This window comes from Notechis scutatus, chromosome 5, assembly GCF_049901735.1.
Source record: "Notechis scutatus isolate UNSWTSFEM ecotype Mainland chromosome 5, rNotScu1.2, whole genome shotgun sequence".
Classification (NCBI taxonomy): domain Eukaryota; kingdom Metazoa; phylum Chordata; class Lepidosauria; order Squamata; family Elapidae; genus Notechis; species Notechis scutatus.
The window spans coordinates 23,020,646-23,044,233 of NC_142013.1; the positions used below are offsets into that span (position 1 = coordinate 23,020,646).

The 23,588-nt window shown below is 36.9% G+C and overlaps 1 protein-coding gene across 3 annotated transcripts in view; it reads right to left on the reverse strand.

Annotated features, from left to right (window-relative positions):
* FLT1 (fms related receptor tyrosine kinase 1) overlaps positions 1 to 23,588 on the reverse strand; it is a 120,910-nt gene that overhangs the window by 61,877 nt on the left and 35,445 nt on the right. For all 3 annotated transcript variants that reach the window (XM_087966325.1, XM_026675044.2, XM_087966326.1), the window contains exons 9-10: positions 22,734 to 22,903; positions 21,868 to 22,024 (exon numbers count right to left, since the gene is read on the reverse strand). In XM_087966325.1, the coding sequence (XP_087822451.1) occupies positions 21,868 to 22,024; positions 22,734 to 22,903 (327 nt within the window). The remainder of the gene's footprint in view (positions 1 to 21,867; positions 22,025 to 22,733; positions 22,904 to 23,588) is intronic.

The window sequence follows — 23,588 nt, forward strand, 5'->3', positions numbered from 1 at the left end:
ATTTGGATAAATGTTAATTACAACATACATATTGTTTCATATTCCATTTGGAAGGTATTTTTGTTTCTATTCCATATTTGTACATTTAGTCCTTCATAGAGTGTCAGAGTTTTATTTTATTTTATTTATTTATTTATTTTTGTCAATTGCTTACAAGATAATAGGTCTAAGTAAAAACATAGTTACGGATACATGGATACCTATAAGAAAAATAAAAAAAATAAAAATAAAAATTTTATTTTCCATGATTAGGTTGTTAATATTTATCAATATTAAAGCAAACAAGCAAAGTTCTTGTTAGTTTCCTTTGTAAATAATTATCTTTAGCAAAGTGGAATTTAAAATTAAATGTTTCTGTTATTTTCATTGACAGTGATCCATGATCAGAAAGCATCAAAAAGTGTCATAATTTTCTCAAATGTTAATGTCAGTGTTTTTCATGCTGGTTGGGGAAATTCTGTGATTTGAAGTCCACACAAAGTTGCCAAGCTTGAAAAACACTGGTTTGTATCATTCAAAAAAAACAACCCAACAACTTCGCATTATAGGAAATATAAACATTATGGAAAACATGAAAAAGTTTTATTTGCTCTCCTTCTCCTTGTTTCCATCAGTTTATTCCAGAAGGTCCTGAACCTTCCAGATTAAATTTAGGAAATATCAGAGGGAAATACAGCGAAGAAAAAATGTGTGCAATATTGTGTACAACCTGATCGTGCTTTTTTTTATACATCATAATACCAGTTGACTGCATACAACTGTGAACAACATTGCACATAAGCTTTAGTGTTCCTAACTGTTTCCAAGATTAGTAAAAAGATTCATAAATGGGTCGACAGACAGACAACAGATTGATCAACGATCTTGCTTTTCATAATAAATTTAATATCTTCCTAAATCATTGTCAAAATTGGAAAGGGTTTTTAAAAATAATATTGTGTTATGTTGAAACTTTAAAGTTGAAATCTGATAGTACTATAGCTTTAGAAGTAATGTAATAAATGCTTAAAAACCCGTATGGAGTCACAAAATACTGTATACTTAAAATGATAAATTTCAGATGATGCCATATCATATTCATAAAAGCATGGAAAATGAATTGTAATCTGGCATATAGTTTACTATGGGTGAATACAGTGTTGTTTAGCATAAGATTTGATCTTCTCCTAATTTTGAATAGTCAGTGATATATAAATAAGCCAATATTCCATACAAAGCATACCTAGCAAGTTATGCTGAAATAAAAAACAAACAAACCTGATGTATTTATGAAAAGCACCTGGGAATTTCATATAAAGATACAATATGTGTTCACTGAACTAAACATGGAATGATCGCTTCAACCATTTCGGACTCCGCCTCAATAGCAAGAAAACTGAGTACTTAGAGACTGTCACCACCCCTGAAACGCTTCAAATCAATGGAGAAAACATAAAGAAGGTGGACATTTTTCAGTATCTGGGATCCAGAGGTGGTTTCAGACAGGTATGAACCGTTAACGTACATTTTGAGTAGTTCGGAGAACTGGTAAATACCACTTCTGGTTGGCCCCACCCCCATCTATTCACTGCCTCCCAAGTGTCAGCTGATCAATTCCCAGCTGATCGGCTGGGTCTTCTTTTGTTGCCCTGCACAGGAGAACAGAGCTGGAAAGCAGGTGGGGGGTGGGGGGAATGGGGATTTTACAGTATCCTTCCCCTGCCACGCCCACCAAGCCATGCCACACCCACCAAGCCTGCCAAGTCATGCTCACAGAACTGGTAGTAAAAAAATTTGAATATCACCACTGCTGGGATCCCAATGGTGACATCAATGACGAGGTGCAAGCAAGGTGAATGCAGCCTGAAAGCATTGGCGAGAACTCACTGGTGTGTTATGTAACAGACGAATGCCAACCCGTCTTAAATCTAAGACATATAAGACAACCATCCATCCTGTTGCATTGTACGGCACTGAATGCTGGGCAGCAACAACAGGGACCAAAAGCTATTTCCATGCTATGGAAATGTAAATGCTCCATTGGATATTGGGCATCTCCCTTCTCGACCTCATCACAAATGACACCATTTGATAACATTTTGGTGTGGCACCAATTATAGAGAAGATGAGAGAAGGCCGGCTCCACTGCTTTGGAGTGGAGAGCAGCACCTTCCACCATTGCCAAGACTGCCTACCAACTAGAAGTCAATGGCCAGTAACCTCGCAAGCACCCAAAACAGAGATGGTAAGACACCATCAACAAAGCTATGCAAGCCGCGGGTGTGAGCCCTGGAGACTCAACTGACCATGCAAAGTGGTGTTCAATGATCTGAAAAGTGGACTCTGCACTTGTGGGAATAAATAAATAAATTCTGCCCATGACAAGACAAGCAGGATGTTGCATAAAAAAATAGTGTGGGTGGTATTTAGCATCTTGACTTAGAGATGATTCAACACTAAGTCCAGGTACTGAGAATTGTCCACTTTTATTTTATTTTTTTAAATAATTGTATGCTTTCCTTATCTATAATGTGATGGGATCATGAATCGGGTTAAAGAAAGCTAGCCTGCTATCTCAAAGTATACAGCAAACAGTATTCTAAAAGTTACTTGACATTGCCAGGAGATTAGGCACATCTGGAACTGTTGTTATTGCTTTCGTTTATTTGAGCATCAACTCTGCAAACTATTTCTGAATCTCCCTCAGGTTTTTATAACATGGAAAATCAGCATTTTAGAATGTCCAAAGCCCTGCTAGGCAGATGTTGCTAACAAGATGACATACATAAAGCAAAACAATTCCACTCCCAAACAAAAAACACTAATCAGTAACTCCATGCACTCCTTGAGCACTTACTATTAAAATACTTAAATCCCTGTATATCAATCTCTGTCTGTGATGCTCAGTTGGTTTGCCAATCAGACCAGTTCCTCATCTGTAGCACCCTATATCAGGATTTTCCAACCCTGTCAACGTTAAGATGTGTGGACTTCAACTCCCAGAATCCCCCAGCCAGCATACTGACTTCTAAATTCTTAGAACTGAAGTCCACACACGTTAAAATTTTCAAGGCTGAGAAACATTACCATATGGAAAATTCATGGGATAGCCAAGATACTTATTATATAGCCTTAGAGAAATAATTCTACACCTGCAGTAGTCGATTGCTAGTGTATTTCTTTGCCATTGTTTGAATTGATTCTTTTTCAAGACGAGGCAAGGAAGAATATTTCAAACAGTCTGGTTGGGTGTTTATTTATTGTCCTGTCTAGGGCAATAATTCTATGTTTGTCTTTGTCTATTTTTTTTTAAAAAAATATTATTTATGGTGTCAGTTTCCCATCAGTTTAAGGCAGCTGATTTTTTTAAAAACATGTGCAACACCGAATCTTATATAACACATAAACTAACAGTAATAATGCAACACTTCAACTACAGGTAGTCCTCAATTTACAACAATTCATTTAGTGACCATTCGAAGTTACAACAAACCTTTAAAAAAGGTATTTATGACCATTTTTCACACTTACATCTGTTGCAGCATCACTGTGGCCACATGATTGAAATTCAAATGCTTGGCAACTGACTCATATTTATGATGGTTAGAGTGTCCCGGGGCAGTGGTGGGATTCAATTTTTTTTATTACCGGTTCTGTGGGCGTGGCTTGGTGGGTGTGGCTTGGTGGGTGTGGCCATGTGACTGGGTGGGTGTGGCTTTTTTTGCTTTTTTGCCGCCCCCACCCATTTTTGGGAGCTTCCTAGCCTCAGAGGAGCCTCTGGGGGTTGTTTTTGCTCCCCTAAGGCTCCTCTGAAGCTCAGGAAGGCAAAAAATGGAGGGGGGGGCCTGAGCTCCTCCCTCCATTTTTTGCCTTCCTGGGCCTCAGCAAGGGGAATCCTGGCACAGCTGATCTATGCACAGCTGATTGTCGGGAGGGAGAAAAATACCTTACGCGAATGTCAGGCGGGCGGGGTGAGTGAGCATCGGGCGGGTGGGCTACCGGGTCGGGGGTATGGCCAGCCAGAACTTACTACCGGTTCGGCAACTGACACCAAATTCTTGCCGATCCAGTGCAAACTGGCTGAATACCACCACTGTCCTGGGGTCATGTGATCAACTTTTGTGACTTTCTGACAAGCAAAGTCAATGGGGAAGCCAGATTCATTTAACAAGCGTGTTACTAATTTAACAACTGCTGACATGGCAAGAAAGGTCGGGGCAAAACTCACTTTAAAAATGTCTCATTTAGCAATAGAAATGTTGGGCTCAGTTATGGTTGTAAGTCGAGGACTACCTGTACAACCTCAGCAAGCTACCAAAGCTTTTGAGTGCTAGAATGGAAGGACGCCATCAGTGAGTGTTTCTTGACAAACTGCCATGGCACAGAGATCTATTGGTGTAGCATTTTCCAATCTTCTTATTCTCCTCACCCTAAAGGACAAGATGTTTTCTACAAACTGGACTCTGTGAATTTAGATACTACATAAGGGTTGAATTTTGTTTTGCATACCTTTATTCCTTCATAAATGGAGGAAAAGAACTGGAAGAATTTGGTGTTAACAACCCAGACAAAGCAAAATAGGTTTCTGGAGAATTCTAGGAATTGAAGTCTACACATTTTTACATTACTGAAGCTTAGAAACAGTGGTCTAACTCCAGCTCTAAGGCAACCTATTAAAATCTAAGCATTAGCTGCAAATTCCTTTTACTATTCTTAATGGCAGGTATGGTAGGTGAATTATTGTAGATCTTTTGTTGGGAATGCAATGTTGGCACTTCATTGCAAACCTAAAACTATGCACAAAATCACCTTTCACACATTCAGGTATGGCATGCCAGCAAATATACTGGATACCAAGGCAACTTAGAGTAACAAGATTTTATTTACTTTAGCAATGGAGCTAAAGTAATGAGAGCTAGTTTAGGAGGAAAGCAATAAAACCAGAAGCATAATGATTTGGCTCAATGGTTGTAGTCAAGATATGCTTCTCTTCCAGAAAGTTTGAATATGTTAGCCAGTGCATAGTCAGCAAAGGGCTGGATTCAAGTCTATAATCAGACTCCAGCAAATTAGGATCAAAAGGAGAAAATAAAGAATTGAGAAAAATTTGAAGCAGAGACAAAGAGATCCAATCTTAGTAGCCTAGGGTTGTGGCAAACTAAATTAGTTTTTTTGATGCTGAATTTCTTGCAAGTTGATAAGTTTGATAAGTCGATCAGTTTGCTCTGGTGATTAAGGCACCAGGCTAGTAAGCAAGAGAGCATGAATTCAAGTCATGCCTTAGCCATGAAAGCCAGCTGGGTGAACTTAGTCCAGTCTTTTTCAGCTCCAATTCACCTCACAGGGTTGTTGTTGTGGGAGAAATGGAAGAAGGAGGAAAAACAGGAGGAGGAGGATATATTGGATATATTCACTGCCTTAAGTTATTTGTAAAAATAAAAAAGGTGGGACATAAACAAATAAAAAATATGAATCCAGAATTTTCTTGCTCACAGGCCCTAGTTGCTTATGCATGTTATTTGTTCAAATTTCATCTTGTTATTTTCTTTAAAAGTTGTGTGATGTTGATGAATGGTTGGGATTTATCCATAGGAGAATAGCAATAGGAATCTATTTTTCATAATGTAAAACACTGTCATGTGAAAAAAAGACTAACATCAACAGAGATGCTAAATCCATTGTAGTCTTGACCATATTCCAGTTTCACTATGAATCACCTAGAAATTTCAATAATGCATTCAGTGATTCATTCTTCATGTAATGTAAATGAGCTATTCTTTTTGAAATCAGAATAGCCTACCTCATGGAGATAGCTAGTATTTGGAAAGTATCCAAGGCAATAATTATTTTAGATAGTAAATATTCAGAAGCCTTGATTTTTTTTTCCTCCCCTGAATTTTCAGATTTATCCATCAGTGATAAAAAGGGGGGCTTACTGTATACAAAACTCCTGTCATTAATGATCTTGAACAGCCCACATAGCCTCCTGGGCAAATAAGATTAAAACAATGATAGAAATAAAGGAAGAAAGACCCATAAAACCCATTTTATCTACCCGGAAAATGATCTTTCTGATTCGTCAAGGGGCAACATCATTCCACCCACAAGAAAGACATTTCAACTAAAGATGTTATATATAGCCTCATAATGTATCTCTTCCCAAAGTCCTAAAATCCTTCCTAAAAACCAGTATGGTTTAAGTCTAAACAGATTTTGGAAGAATGCTGTTTCAGGCAGAATTGGAAAGCCACTCCTTTATGGGCATTACTGACAGTGTTTCTGAAGAGAGGGAAGCCCTTTTTTCCTGATCTTTTTTAGTAGGCAGGTACAGCCAGGAGTGAGTGATCCTGAAGACTCTAATGTTTTCCCTTATGCAATTTGGAAATAAAACTATAGGTTTATTAGACACCCCAACTCGAGAGCGTTTGGTTCAATCAACGGTGAAAATCTCATTTTTACCATAAATATTTCATAATTCATCTACCTCTTTACTTTACATGTCTATGATATATCCATGTTTAAAGACCCAGTTAGTATGTGTTTGGGAAGGTATCATTCAGTGTTGGAAACCAGAAGGCACTAATTTTAGTTTCAATTTTCACAGAAATGAGGAAAGAGGAAGAAGCAATCAACGCTGTAAATCTAGTAATCCTACATTCGAGAACACCAGCTCTGTAAAGAAATGTGTCCTTTCCCAAACAGTATCCAAGCCCCAGGAGGCACATTCTGTACGCTTTGGTCTTACAGATCATATATTGCTAAGTTTTAAATGGCACATACGCCTAGGACATCAACCAGCAAGCACTTGAGAAGGAATCTAGGACAGAGGGGGAGATGAGGGGGGGAAAGACATGACTCTTAAGGATACATCAAACTCTTAAGGAAGTAAATTGTGCCATGTTTGAAGATGCAAAGATAATCATTGTGCTGGGAAACGTCTTATATGCAGGAGGAAGCCAAACAACAAGAGGAAAGCAGCATATGCTCCTAATTTCGCACAGGAAGCTCCCAGCACCTCCTGCCTAAGTAAGATAAGAAAACTCCCATGGCCTATTCTGGACAAGGCCACTGTTATCACCCTTAGCTTCACACTATCCTCTCCCTACTCCACAGTTTGCTGTCTTAATGAGATCCTACCTCCAATTGCTTGCAGCTTGCCAAGTACAATAGAATGAAATATTTATAACTGTGGATAGGGAAGCTTTCCAGGCTGAAAGTGTACTGCATGTCAACTTGATATTTGTCCATGGATTTAAAGTATAAATTAGTTTATTGATTACAAGGACTACTGATATAAAATCGAGTAACAGGGCTGCATTATTAGAACTCAGTTCAGTCATAAAGACACAACTATGCCTTTAGTTGTGATATTGTTGTGATGAACAGAACACATTATATGTATTGTATTTTACAGGTGTAACATTTCAGATAAATAATGCTCTGGTCCATAAAATAATCCTGAGTAATAAGGTTTTTAATATCACTATTGCCTAAAAAGATTAGAATCTTAAGACTTTTTAAAAACCTGCTAGGAAAAAAAACCTATTAGAATTCACAGCAAGGTAAAATATTAATTGTGTCTTTTAAAAAGAATTTAAAGCAATGTTTTTGAAACATACACAGGGCACATTTTTCAGTGCACATAGTATACAATAAAAGGAAATGTAAGTGTTACTATTAAAAATAATAATATACAACTTTGCAAATCCTTTTGAAGATATCCGTTGTAAGAAGTATTTAGGCAAATCTGGCTTGTTTATGAGCAATCCTGAAATTATGGATGATTTTCAAAAAAGACATTCCACTGTCATTTTGGGAAAAACTATAGTGCCTTAAATACAAAGATAAATATTAGTGACTTTCAGTGTATGAAAGGCATAAAAATGGTCATCTTTTTTGAAAAAATAGAAGGTACAACAGCTGTTTTCAACCATACCTAGTCATTCTCATTCCAAATTGTAGCAGAATTTATTTTCCTCACTGGTCTCCATTTCAATCAATATGAATTATTTCTTACAGAGGTATCTTTCCTTGCCTCGTGATTCACAAAGCTCAGTATCTCAATTGCAATCCTCAACATTCCAAGATTGTATCACCTTTCTTCAAGTGTTACCATTGTGAGGTCATTTGCTTTCCCTTCCCCTTCCCTTAAAAAAAATCTACCAAAGGTCTGGAAAAAAAACAGCCATCCTATTTCCACCAATATCTTTGATTACATTCTCCACTCCCTGAAAAATTGTTCACTACTTTCTGCCCTTTTATGTCCAGAATCCATAGGAAAGTAGATCTACTGTGTTCTCAGAAACATAACTACACAGGTTGAGAGATGTCTTCAATGATTTGTTTTATTAATCATAATATTATATTAGCAGAATATTAAGTACAAGTTTTATGATGGGAAATCTTGTTCACAAACATGCCAGCAAAATGCCAGAATTACTCAATGAAAGCCATACAATATTGATTCCAAAACACAAACCCACATGGTTCATACAACAAGAACAACTAGAATCTAACCAGTGACAACTATATATTGTCGTCTCTTTCTTTTCCATTTATTTCCTTCATAATTTGTGCTGAATTAAGACTAATTGGAAGCAGACAATAAGTCCATATATAATTAAAGCCCCAAGTTCATGTGAACAATATAACATAAGAGACACCCACAAAAGGTCACAAGGCTGCCTGTTTTTATATTTATTACAGGGAGTTAACTAGGCATTTATTCATGCCTATTTGTCATCTGAACCAATTTTAACACAACCGAGAATGAAACAGAACAATCCTGGCCGTATTCCAAGGAAGGAATCTTCCTTATTAAACCCACAACTTTTGTAGGCTCATTGTGGCTGTTATATGCCTTTGTTTCCTGAATGAATCAGTGACCTAATGTTTCTGAATGCAATGCGATGGCATGTTCTAGGGATTACTCAACTTCCTATCTTCAATGAATTGTGTTACACCAGGCAGATAAATATTGTCTTTTATAGTTTCCAAGCAGTTTTATAGTCTCTGCATGTGTGTATTCTATGAATAGGAATGCATGCATTTACTGCACACATCAGCATACTGTGCAGATGGCTAAAAGCAACAATAGGTCTAACAGAAAGGAAAGAAAAGGGATCTGAGGCAGTTGGTAAGCAAGGGCTTTATATCTATTTATGAAAATGTAAAGGTAAGTTTTTCAGTTATTTGCAGCTGTTTGACTAGAAAGGGTCCACCTTCATATTATTACTGTTTCTGTGCTATAAAGACCACGGTACCTTGACCTAGGATACAGTTTGTAATAAATCCCATTAATTGATTAATCTACTTTTAACAAGCAGCCTCACACTCAGATCGGCACACTGTATAAAATTAAACAGTCATTGAATTACATTGTTGTGCCATCCAAGGTGCTTAAAGATGGTACCAACTTTACTTCCAGTTCTTTAGCTGTGTTGGCCTTTATTCACAAGTAATTTAAGAAACAGGAAAAAGCAAAAATTGAAGAGGTAAGGATAAGGACAAGCCTAATAAAAATATTGGTTTAGCACTAGAAAAAAAAATGAAGAAACTTTAAATGAAGCAATAAATATCAAATAGCTGGGAACATTGAATGCTATGAAACATAAATTATCCAATTTAAGCAAAATCAGCTGTTTCAATCAGACCAGAGGGGATTCTTCCAAAGTATAAATGGCAATAGGAAACAATCAAAAAGAAAACAAAAAGAAAACAATCCAGCTTTGAAAAGCTCTTTGGGACATGAGAAAGAAAAAGAAAATTCTGTATGAATAGAAAGAATCTGGAGATGAATTTAATAAAAATCAAATGGAAAAACTTTACTAATAACAACAGAAATAGTTAAAAATTGAGCTAAAAGGATTAAAACCAGGACATCTCCTGGAAGTTATCAACCACATGGCTTTTGACACAAATATTTGAACTTACATTCAATTATAGCAAAACATCTTAATGAAGTATTGCATAAAGGAGACATCAGCTAATAACTGGCAAAATGTATTTGATTCAAAAAGACCCAATGAAAGGGATAACACCAGGAAATGCAGGCCCTATAATCATCATGGTGAACCTATGGTAAACGTGCTGGAAGTGGCATGCAGAGCCATCTCTCTAGGCATGCCAACTGTCACCTGTTGCTCTTCCAGTTTTTGGTATGAGCATGCGCGCTAGCTAGCTGGTCTTCCTGCATGCATGTGTGCCAGAAACTAGAAGACCAGCACACATGCAGTCGCTGGAAATTGGAAGCTCAGCTTCCTGGCACGCACATGTGCACTGGGGAACTGCTCGTGTGCTCCTGTTTCAGCACTCGGTGCTGAAAAGTTTCACCAACACTGCCCCATAACATACTTGCTTGTATGTTTAAATACTAGCTTACTCACAGGCATAATAGCAGACAACATTCAAGATTAGTTAGAAGAAAATAGCATCCTCCCTGTTGAACAAAAAGAGTGGAAAAAGGAAAATCAAATTTTACCAAAGATCAACTTTTGACTGATAAAATGGTTCTGGAGAATTGGTGAAAAACCAATTTTAATATGGCCTGAATTGTTATAAAAAGGTGTCTGATTCATCACCATATAGTTGGATCATCAAATGTTTAGAAACACTGGTATCAGTAAAAATATTAGAAAAACTATACAGAGTGGTAGAAGACAGAACTGGGTTGGAAATGAAAAATATGGGCTTATCAACCTTTGGAGAGGGATCTTCCAGGATGATTTATTATTTCTTTTATTATTTGTCATTGTCATGATCCTACATTCAGTGATTTTCAAGAAAACAAATCTTGGCTGTCAAACAGCAAAACAGGTTAACAAAATCTCATGTTTACTTTCTATGGAAGATCTGAAGCTTTATGGAGAATCAGAAATCAAAATCCAATCTTTGCCAAATATATTGATAGAATTTTTAGCACAGCTATAGCAATGGAATTCAACCAAGGAATATGTGCTACAGTAGCAACAAAGACGTGTAAAACAGTAATGGAATTGAAATGCCAAATGATCAACCATACAGAGCTATCATGATGAAGGATTATGAATATCAAATATCTGCAAATATATGACCATTTTATAGTTAGATAACATCAAGTATGGACAATTTAAAAATGGTATTATTAAACAGAACATCCATCGTTGCTAAAGACAAAATTGACTGGTGTAACACCAACCAAGCCATACCTGTGATACAATACATTGCTGGAATTGTTAAGTGGACCCAAGGTGAACTGGACAGTTTGGACTGAAACAAGAAAAGTGATGCCTATTCACTATGCATTACATCCCCATAGTGATTTTGATAAATTATATATGCCCCATGGGAATGGAAGCAGAGGTTTACTTCTGTTGAACAAACTGTCAAGGTAAAAAAGCATGGATTGGTTGATTATCTAAAACAAACAAACAAGCAAAAGACAAGAACTGATAAAAGTTAAAAATTGGAACTTATTAAATGAACAGGAAACAAAAAGTGAATATCAAAAAAGTAATAAAAATAGAAACAGAATGCTGGCAAGCAAATGAATCACATGGTCAATGTTTACAAAACCAATGTTTTGTAAACATTTATCCGGGGAAGCAGATAAAGTTAAAATCTGGCAATGGCAGAAACATTTAAAAAAGAAACCAAACCCTTGATTGTGTTTGTGCATGAGCAAGCTATTTGAACTAATGCAATCAAGGCCAGTATTGAAAAATTATCAGATGATTCAAAGGGCAGATTGTGTAAAGAAGCAAACGAAACAATAGATCCTATTCTCAGCTCATACCAGAGGATTGCACAAATTGATGATAAACAATAGCATAGCACAGTATCCATAATGATTCACTGGAACATCTGGGGAAATTATCATGTAACAGTCATGAAAAATTGGTAGGAACTTATAGTTGAAAAAGTAGCCAAATATGAGCAGGTTAAAATATTGTGGGATTTCCGAATACAGATTAATAAAGTTATGGCTAACAACACATATAACTGTGGTTGAAAAGAAGGACGTGTGGATAATTGATGTGGCAATACCAGTGGTAGTAGAATAGAAGGTGAAAAAATTGGAGAAGATCACAAAATATCAACATCTAAAAATCAAAAATCAAAGATCATGTCATAAACTAGCCATGGTTATCCGCATATATACTATGTCAATATATTTCAACATCCTAGGTTCTTGGGAAGGTAGATATGTAAGAGGGCCAACACTAGCTAAAGAACTGGCAACTGTGACTTCACGATATTTTGAACAGATAATAAGTATAAATATGTATGCTTATCAGACAGAACTCTGGAGAATAAGCAAATGATTCAACAACTAGAAAAAAATGTACAATAATCCATAAACTAACTGGCTGGAGTTAAAGAAGCCTAAGATTTAATGCCTGTTCACCCATTGGATTACTTTGTGAAACCAATTATCTTGGGTTTTTATAGCTCCTGAATGAAATCTATCTTATACAAAATGCATTTATTAGTAATATATAGTGATAAATAAATATCTGAACATGGCTTATTGAAGATCCCGAAATCATCTGCTGATGAGGTCAAAGAACCACCAAGAGGTTGTGTCCTCTATGCCCCAGAAAGACCATTATGGCAAAATAGAGAGCAATCTAGTCCCTCATGTAAGCATGAGAAGGTCAGCTACAGGGAAATTGAACTCCTGAATTAAAGACAGAATTAAATACAGAACTAACAATAGATACATTTGCTTTGTAGATAGAGCATTTGACATCCTCTGATTCATTTTCAGGAGGTTTTCAGTGAGAAAATGAATTTAGTAATTCATTCTGGAGAATAAATTTTTAAAAAGCAAAACAAAAAGGGATAATTCAACCACAAGCAATTAGATCCAGTCTACCTATCATGCATGATGTGTGTTCACTGAAATCAGCATTAGTTATTTTTAGTTTAGTCCCTATCTTAAACATATTTGGATGAGCACAGATCCAGAGCTGACTCACCAAAATACACTGAATGTTTTGAATTGTTTCAGAAAGACTTAATGCTGGGATATACAGTATATTCTCCAGTTGGATGAATGCCAAAAGGCAGAATGCTCTTGGCTAATGAGCAATTATGAGCAATGGGCAATAACTCTTTCTGCAATTTGTAGGAGATGGTCTGCAGTGGGGAAACAGTTCAAGGTACTAAGGACAGATTAGTTATTTCACCTGAACTTTCACTTCATTATTTTAAAATCCCAAAGATGTATTGTTGTTAAGCAGAATTTTGGATTCATGAATTAGGGAGCCATTTCATCTGGTGAAATTTCATAAGCATTGGCTATAAAAGAAGGAAAAATAAAATAAATGCATGGAAGTATGAGAATCCATGTTATCCCATACCTTTCCCTTTTCCTCTATTTTTTTGGTCTTTACCTCTGAACAATCAACTAATAACTCATTCCCTGAGCATTTTCAATTTCTTTGTTTAGATTTTTTTGGGGGAGGGGGTCATTCTGCATGTTCTAATGTCTTTGTTTATTTATTTATTTAATAAAGTGATATGCTGCCTTTGTCACATTTTGAGGTGACTGTACAGGTTCTTGTGTTATATGTATGAATGGCACCATTTAGCCATCACCTTTGCACTTAAGAAATAGAGATGCTGCCATTTTTATCCAATCCAACATCAAATTAGATCTGCTGGGTCAAATTAGGTTTGTTGTCTTTCAATAGAATAAGGATTTCCAAATAACGTAATTTCCATGAGGATTGCTGTACAATTGATTCTTTCACACAGACATCTTTCTCATCAACAGCAGCATCAGCCAGGAAGGCCTACATGAAAATTTACCTCAGGCCACCACAATAAACATGATGACTATTTGAGGTGATACCTCGATTGTTAGCCTAGAAATAATACTGTAAATGGCTAGTTTGAATTTTGGAAACATAAGATTTCCTGAGAATGAAACAGGAAGAATAATTTATAGACTTGCTGACATTTTTTACATGAGAGGACATGTAAAAAATGACATGAAGGAACAATCTTTCCCAGCTTAAGGAAATCAGGTCTAAGGATAGTCCGACACTCCTGGACAGCTGAAATAGCCAATTTAGACAGTCTTCTCCACAATGGGATTGCAACTGATCTGATTAATAAAGACACTGATCAATGGTGACTATGGCATTCAGAGAATCAAGAGCCAACACATTTGATTCTAAAACGTTGCTTTAAAGAAATAACTGTTCCTGAGGACTTCCGGTTTGAAGGGCTTTGGCAACAGACAGAAATCCGCGATCGTGCGCGGTTTCTGTCTGGGCTCGCCGCTGGAGCGCCCCGAGCCGGTTGGTTTCAAGGCTAAGCCACCCCGTAGAGGTGGTGAAGAGGGGGGAGACCGCCAGCAGGGTCGAGGAGAGCCACATCTCTCCTCCTCAGCTGGCCATTACTCCCGTTCCCGAAGGCGGTTGCAGCGGTGGTCAGAAATGGCCACCACAAAGAAGAACTCGACTGGAAAAGAATGTGCAGGAGGAAGATAAGAAGTGAAAGTTTTGGCTGACCGGGTTAAATTGTAAAAGCAACAACCAAGGTACCCTGGAATTTAAACTTACAAAAAATAACATCGCTCCCAAAGAAGAGTCAGAAGCAGCGAAGGAAAGTGAAAAGGGAAAGGTTTGGCTCCCCCCCCCCTTCTCTCTCCTTTCCTATACTGACAACTAAGAGACTTAAATAAGAAATCGGAAAAATCCGCTTTGACATCAATAGGCAATTAAGCTGAAAATAAAACAAAATGTCAAAGGGATAATAAAGATTTCTGGACATTAAAAACTTTCTTTTTCATAAGCAGGAAGGAGAGAAAAGAATAAGGGCAGGATCTGGAAGAGGGAGGAGACTGCCTGGAATTAAAAAGAATTTAAAGTAAAACTTCAACAAGACTTCTAAAAGATACATTTTAACTGAAACTTTGTAATTAAATAGTAACCCCAGGAAGAGAAAGTAAAAAAAAAAAGAGCAAAAAAGAAACAGCTTGCGTGTATTTGGATTATTTGGTGATCTTTGGATTTTTGGTTATTATATTTGAATGACTAAAATCAATCGGGTGGTTGTTTAAAAATTTATACAATGGCACCACTTCTGGATGAATTGAAAAGGGTTCTTTTGGCTTCGTTTTTCAATTCTTAGAAATGGAATTTGGAACTATGAGAAACAACAAGAAATGACTGCAAAACAAGAAGACTGGGACAAAGAAGAAGCCATCTTTAATGAACAAGTAATTCTATGTGGGGAAGAAAAGGGAAAGGGGGAAAAGAGAATGGAGAATTTAAGACTTAAAAAAAAAACCAAAGAAAAGAAAAATAATTCGAAAAATAAGTATAATACTGGAAAGCAACAGAAAAGGGGAATACAGAAGAGAGAAATAGAGGTAGAGAGACAAGGGGGTAAAAAGGGGAGAGAGAAGAAGAGAGGGAAGAAGGAAAGGAAAAGAAGTTACAAAGGACCGGGGCAAGATATAGAGAAACAGGACCTATTTAGAGATAATGGGTGAAAATCTAACTGAAAAAGGGATTCTGTAAAGGTACATAAGATTGTATTGTTATGTTAGTAATAGAAATAACTTTATTTTTTTTTTTAAAACAAGTTTTATTAAAAGTTTCAACAACAAACAAATCATTACATATTGAATCTTTCCCTGTCTTTCTACAATAATTTCCCCAATATTCTCATAAAACACAAACAAACACAAACAAACATAAAAAAAATCTTTTAGTAAAGTACCTTGGCCCCAGTTACCTCTCTTTGCATGGGCTAAAATAATAGCACATATCACTCTTCACATTTCTATCTTATTTAATCCATCTTAATTAAATCATTAAATTTGTATCTTTTGCCCATTCAATTATCCCTCTATCTCTTCTTATAATAAAAAAAATTTCTCCTGAAATCACTAATCAGAGTATGATGCCTTTCTATCCTCCCCTAAGTTAGTAAAATTAACATTCAGCATAACAAATACCCAATTTGGTTCTGCTTGGTACATTCTATCCACCAAAAATGTTTAAATACATTGTATCCTCCTTTCCTTCGATATTTTATTACATTTTAAAAATCAATCATTATTAAAAACTTCAACATTTTAATTTCTTATTAAATCTTAAACCATTCTAATTTACTATTTCAAATATAAATGTTACAATACCATCTTCTGTACCTTAGCAGAATCTTTCTTACAGAAAATTATATTTCATCCTTTGTCTCAAAAAAATCCCTCTTCTCCCATTCAATTTTAAAGCTTTGAGGCTTTTCTCCGCCTTTCCCCTTTCTTTCTTCCCCCACCAAATCTTCCTACCCCCCTTCTTCTTCTAACCTCTACCTTGCTGGGATCCCTTCTCTGTTGTGTTCCCTTTTTCTCTTGTTTGTTATCATTATATTTACTTTGCATCATATTTTTCTTTTTCTCAAATGTTTTTTTAGATCTTAAGTCCTTCATTTTCCTTGCTCTCTTCCTTCCTTCTTCCTTAGATAAGTTTTGGGATTCAATGAAGATGGCGTCTTCATCTCTTCCTTGTTGTTCTTCTTCCGTTTCCATCTGTTCCATTGTCTGTTGGTAATTGACCAGCGCCATTTCTAGAAATAGAAAAGCTTTTTCCATGCCATCTTTGCAGGCTGTTTTTGTTTGCTCATATTCATCCCTCAGGTCTTCAAAAAGGAAAGCCATTATAAATAAATCTTTTCTTTTCTTTATTCCTCTTTCTTCTTACACCAACCAAATATTCCGAGAGAAAGGCAAAACAATCCCAAAATCCACAATCCTCAATAAATCCAAGCAAGCCAAAATTCCCCCTTCCTCTTCCAGGGGTGGTATCAAACAAATGAAAAAAAAGAATCCAAGTCTATATTTTAAAGCCTTATTAAGATTGTATTTCTGTCCTCAAGTCTTCAAGGCATCTCCTCCAACAAGATCCAAATTAATATATTTTCTTTATCCTCTCCCTTCCGGCTTAATTCCGTCGGGAGGGAGAGTAAACTTTCCTTCAGCACCTCAAAATAGCCGCTTTTTTTTCTCTTGTGGAAGAAATCATCAGAAAACCATCTTTTCCAGGAATTAAATTAGATAAATCTCAAAGCCCTGGGTCACCAAGAAGAACTTTTACTTTCAATAACTTTTCTTCTTCCTCCTGCGCATACTTGCCCGGCTGTCAACTTCTTTGTGGCGGCCATTACGGACCGCCGCTGCACCGTCCTGGTAACAGGGGTTCTGCCGGCCAGGGAGGGGTCTGCAACACCCCAAACCCTTCCTCCGGATCCCCTTACCTTCAGCTACCCCTGCAGGGCAGCCTTGCTCCGCACCCGTCCGGGTCGGAGCCCCAAAACGGCTAGCGCGGCAGGGATCGCGCAGCTTCGCGAATCCCTACCGCTCGCGAAGCCGACAAACCGGAAACTCAATAGAAATAACTTTAGAAAATTGGAAACAACGTATGATTAAAATGAGGGATAAAATAGTTAGTGTAATTTAGTGAAATGTTTGTGAATAAAATAAGTGAAGTAAAATAAATGAGAAAATTGAATTAGGAAGGAACGGGAACATTTTAATTAGTTAATGTTTTATAAAATATAAGTGAAGGGGGGGAGGAATTAACTATGGAAAGCTTATAATTGTTCCCATAGAAGTATGATATTTAATTGAAAAGTAATGTTAAAGATGTTAAGACTTTAATGAATATTAATATTAATGATAGAATTGAATTGGAATGGAATGTTGTTTTAATTATATACATTTATAATTTTTTTCTTTTTTAAGAATACTGTGTGTATTTTAAGAATGTACCAAGCAGAATCTGAATGGAAGTTATGTATTATATTGAATGTTACAACTTTAGGGAAAAGATATAAAGGCGTCATACTCCAATCAGTAACTACAGGAGAAATTTTGTTTAATGAGAAAAGATAATAGATAATTGAAACAGGACAGACAAAAAATATAAATACAATGATTTGAATTGAGATGAGATAATTAAAATAAAATTGTGAAAATTAAAAGAGGGGAGAAGCTATGCAGAAAATGTAAAATAGTAATAAGATATGGAATAGAATATAAAAATGAGCATGAACCTGAATTTGTGTCTGTACGAAGAAATGTAACCCGGGATTATGCTGCTTTCAAAAAAGATGTTTTATTTGTATTTTTTTTCTCTTTGTGAAAACTCAAATAAAATTTACAAATAAATAAATAAATAAATAACTGTTCCTAACTCCATAATAATTTTGTTGGGCAAAAAAAAGTTATTTGGGGCAAAAAAAACTCCTTCTCTTTGATTTGAAATTATCCTAGTAGATTTGTCTTTCAGTTTTTCTTCATCTGTGTCTATCTGCAGCACAAGCATATCACAGCAATCTTTCAGAACAATGTCTTTGTCTGATCTCAAGCCCATGAGTCAGCATGAAGCCATTCTTATCCAGGGGTGGGATTCCACTAGTGTAACAACCGGTTTGGTGAGTGTGCGCTTTGCACATGCAGAACTTCAAAACACCCCCTTTTCAGCTAAACTTTACCTTCTGCTGCAGCCACTGTGAGTGAAAACAGCTGATCCGCAGCAATTCATTGTGCCACACGAATCAGCTGAGGTGAAAAACAAAGGAATATAGGACAGATTAGGGCAGGTGGGTGGGCCCAACTAATTGCCGGAACTTCACCCAAATTGGTCTGTACCGGCTGAATCCCACCTGTCCTTATCTATTCCAGGGTTAAAGTCATGTTTCACCTTAATGCACATAGTTTTGCTGTAAATGTTATCTAAGGCATTTTGCTGACCATTCTGTTAGCAGTACAGCCAGCTTAACATCAATTGCTCACTTTAGCTGGTATAGGCCGGTCTCTTTTCTTCAGTCTCTGGCCAACATATTTTACTTTGGACAAAGAGGACAGTATCTTTCAAACCAAGTTCTCATCTTTACCTGGATCAGCCTCAATAGCAGCTGTCCAGGGGTGGCAGAAGTGAGGAGAAAGCGTACATGGTGAAGAAGTGGAAAAAAGAGTTATTTCTTTCTCTGCTACTGATACCGTGAAAGAACTTTCCCTACTTTGGTCAGCTACTATTTAGGCTGATTTTGAAGGCAACTTTAATGTTCTTTTGGAATAGCATTGTTTTGGTGTAAGCTGCTGAATGTCAACTGGATTACAACAGCATAGGAAAAATATTAAATAAATTAAAAGCTGATATAAGCTGTTCTTCAATCTCCTCAATGGTGGGATGCTGTCAGTTTGGACCGGTTCACATGAACTGACAGTTCCAACAATCAGCTGGACCCGCCCACCCGCTCCTGCCCTATCCTGTCCTTTATTTTCTGCTTTGTAGCTCATCTCAATAATGCGGCACAGCTGATTTCCTCCCCCCCTGCTGTTCTACTTACCGTTCCTGACTTGGAAGGTAAGCAGCTGAGCTTCTAAATGCTCCATTTTTAGCGCTGCGTGCAAGCACCTTATGCATGCGCTCACCGAACCAGTTGTTCAACCAGCAGCAGCCCACCACTGAATCTCCTTCTTTGAGGTTAACAGTGTCAGATAACTGCACTCAAAGCAATTTACTTTATACTCTAGCTACATTAATGAATATATATGTTCAGGGCGTGTTTCTCCTCTGAGTAATGTTTGATGAGAAGGCAGAGAAACAAAATCAGGTGATTCTGCCAATCCGTCTTCTTAATGAATCAAGGCTTTATGTGGTAGGCATAAGGACAGCAGCATTTACCGCTATGGTACCTATCAGTGGTGGGATTCAAAAATTTTTTACTACCAGTTCTGTGGGCATGGCTAGGTAGCCATGTGAGTGGGTGGGTATGGCTTTTTTGCAGCACCCGCCATGCTCCATTTTGGGGCCTTCTGGGCCTCAGGGAAGCCTCTTGGGGGAGAGTTTTTGCTCCCAAGAAGTTTCCCTGGGGCCCAGGAAGGCAAAAAGTGGAGTGCAGGGGGGCGGAGGAGGGACTGTGCCCCCTTGTCTCAATTTTTTGCCTTTCTGGGCGTCAGGGAGGCCTCCTGGGTGAAGCAGAAAGACAGAGGGGGAATCCTGGCACAGCTGATCATAGGAAGAGCTGATTGTCAGGAGGTGGGGGAAAAAGAAACACCTTAAGGAGCGACTGGGCAGGGAAGAACGCAGTCAGCGATGTCGGGCATGCATGTGATGTTGTGCATGCATGATAAGGACTGACTGGGCAGTTTTTTTGAGTTCTCATTCAAGAGTGAAATGAATGAGTGAGTCCATATATTAAATGAGTGTCTGTGAATTCATGTATTAAATGAAACCATTTAAATCAGGGGTGTCCAACCTTGGCAACTTTAAGACTTGTGGACTTCAACTCCCAGAATTCCTCAGCCAGCTTTGCTGGCTGAGGAATTCTGGGAGTTGAAGTCCACAAGTCTTAAAGTTGCCAAGGTTGGACACCCCTGATTTAAAGCATTGTTGCGCTACTTTAAAATAAAACCCAGTCAAAGAATGTCTTATCCCACTCAGAAGAGTATGAGTGTTTGAATATAGAGATCTTATTGTCTCAGAGACCGCACACGGTCTTATAAATTCTTCAACTGCAGAGCAAATTTCAAAGAATTAGTTGGGTTGGACTTTTTTCAGTCTCTTGCATAACCAAATTTCTTCACTTCCACAATGCAACCACATGTTTCCACCCATACGTCTGTCATTGCTCAATTCTCCTTCATTAATGTTTTTCTGCTGAAATCTGGACCATGGAATTCATTACTTCTACCTATCGCATGGCCCTTCCCTTTTAAACTTCTGTTGTTTATAGAAATTAACATTAATGTGGTTAATAGGAAATAAAGTGGTATGTTTTAATCATAGTGGGTGAGCGAATGTTTGTGGCTTTTCAAGCTAATTCTTTTTCCTCTAATCATACCAATAGAAAGGAAGAAGAGAATAACCATAGCTCTGAGAGCACAACTCTTTTCATGAAAAGATTCTGAGTTCAATATTTGAGCACGGTAAGGAACACTGCTTTTAACTGCCAATCAATATTATATTTAAGGGAGAATGGTCTGATTCACAATGATACTCATGTCTGGTCCATAACACTAAAAGGCTATAATTTATTTGTGTGGAACAAATCCAAGAGAAAAGATAGATAGGTAGATAATAGAAAGACAGATGGATAGAACAATCTTTTGAAAAGGCATGCAACAAAGGATTTAAATTATCCCTATGTCTTTTGGGAATCTAACTCTGCCAAGACTCAGAGATCCAAAATATTATTGTCCTCTCTTCCTGACAACTCCATTTGTCAAAAGGAGAAAGAAATTACATGGAGTCTCCTATCCTGTACATAATCCCTATCAACAGGCAAGAATCAGATGAAGTATTAAAGATGGCATCGTGAGGGAAAGTGATAATATAATATTGAATATAAGCTATCTGAAAGAAGAATAAAGCTTGCATACTGAACTTCAGATAGTGATGAACTTCAAAAGTTTTTCAAATTACAGTTCTGTCACTCTGACATGTATGTACGATAAGATATTCAAACCGATCATTAAGCAACATATTTATAAGCATTGTATAGGCATGCTGCAATTTTAGGGTAAAAAGCAGAGCTTGTTTAATTTCTTTGCATCCCAACCATGTCTTTAGATAACCTGCCTGAGGAACAAAACCAGTGACGCTGATAAAGTTTATCTAATGGGTAACAAAATATCAGCAAGCAAACAACCAGGCTCAGAGAAGCACCAAAAACTCCACAGTAAAACCAGCTTTTGCATCATCAAGGCATCCCACCTCTTCCTCTATGACTCATGATAACAACATAATTAATTTAAAACATTTTTTAATATTAGGACATCATAAATACCTTAAGTTGAGTTGACAATTGCATGGAGAAGACTTTTAATGAAAACATAGAAGGGCAATGATAGAGTATTGGAAATGAGGTTCAAAAATGATCTACCTTGTTCTGGAATGGTTCTGTTGACATGGTTGCCAGGTCCACTTTATCACAGGTTGAGGAATACCATAAACAATGCATGTTAAAATTTGCTTAGTTCCTAGTTGATAGAGAGTAGGACCAGGAATTGATGACACTTTTTCATAAATCTGAGGTTTCACTGTTAACAAACAAGAACAGGAGTAAACTGAAATCTTATTCTAAAATAAAATGGAAAGAATTACGATTTCAAAAGAGAAACCAAGACTTTGGCCTCTTCCACACACAGTGTGTTGACATCATTGCTGCGTATATGTGTCTCCACAATGCAGCTTCCAACGGCCTTGGAAAATCAGAATCAGTTTGTTCTCAGTTTTGCAATGCTTGTTCTGGAGCTACAGTTGTAGGGACTTCCAACCTGTCTTAACTACTTCCCTCTAGAATTTCCTCCTTCTCTCCAGGATCCAAGTGGTGGGGTCCTTCTGCCCTATCTTTCTCCAGTAAACAAAAAATTACACTTCTCATCTGACAGTGACTAGGTTATTCCCCCCACCCCCTTCTTTTTGTAAGACGCCAATGAAATGAGATGAAGAGGGAAGATGAAAAGTGGGCGTTGGCTGCAGGCAGAGCTGCTTGGCTCAAACAACCCATTTGCATGGACGCATAGGACATAAGCTAATCAGCTGGTGACCCAAAAGTTGAGCATAGAAATGCCATTTTTTAAAGACACTAATACCCTTATCAGAATGATTTTAGCATAACAATGTGATCTCTGGTAATGAAAACTTTTTTAGAATATTTATGTTTAGTCAGAATTCAAGATAACTTAATTTTCAATTAAGTGTGTACAGGATTTCAGCTTACTGTCATTGATAGTAATATGGACTCACCATTTATTCTGAGTGTTATTGTTGAATTTTTTTGTAGGTTCCACTTCCGGGTGCTCAACATTATAGTGTAGTTTCCTGCATCTTCTTCAGCAACATGTTTTATAATGAGTGAGAAACGTTTAATTTTATATCTGGCACACATTTCAGCAGCAGGTAACCCATCCTTCAACCTGTGAAAAGACAATCAAATCCATAATTGCTTATGATGTCACTACATATGTTACTTATGTAATATGTAAACATTTCATAGAAAACAAGCAGAGCACATTTTTATGGATCAAGGACCATGCTTATTCTTTTAGTAGCATGCTAGAGGCACACTTTGTAGTTAAGACCAATATGAAGAAATGGGAACAGCAAGTATAAAAACTGAAATTGATATCATTTAAATTACATTAATGTGGTTAATATGATTATTCTTCAATTGTGTTTTTACTAATTTCCCATTTACATCCATGAAAAATGATAACCTTTCATGACAGGCTTTGAATAATGTCTAGGACCAGACTCAGGCCTGGTGTGTAACTCAGATGTGAGACATTGAGGGTTGGAGGAACAAATTATATTACAAAACTTTATAAATGTTTAAAAAGCTAATTACTGGTCAATTTAGTGGATTTATTCAAAATCCATGTGGATTGAATTACATATTTCTGTATTCTTACTCATGTTTATACTTATACCTATTATTTTGTGAGCAATTGACAAATCAAATAAATAAAATAAATATTATATGAAGAATGTGTAGTTGCTAATGATCTTCATTTTAGCCATTTCATTCCTACTCAAATATTAATTGTTAAAAGAAATGTGTAGTGTTTGAAGTGTTCATGAAATGATATGTTGGACATTCCT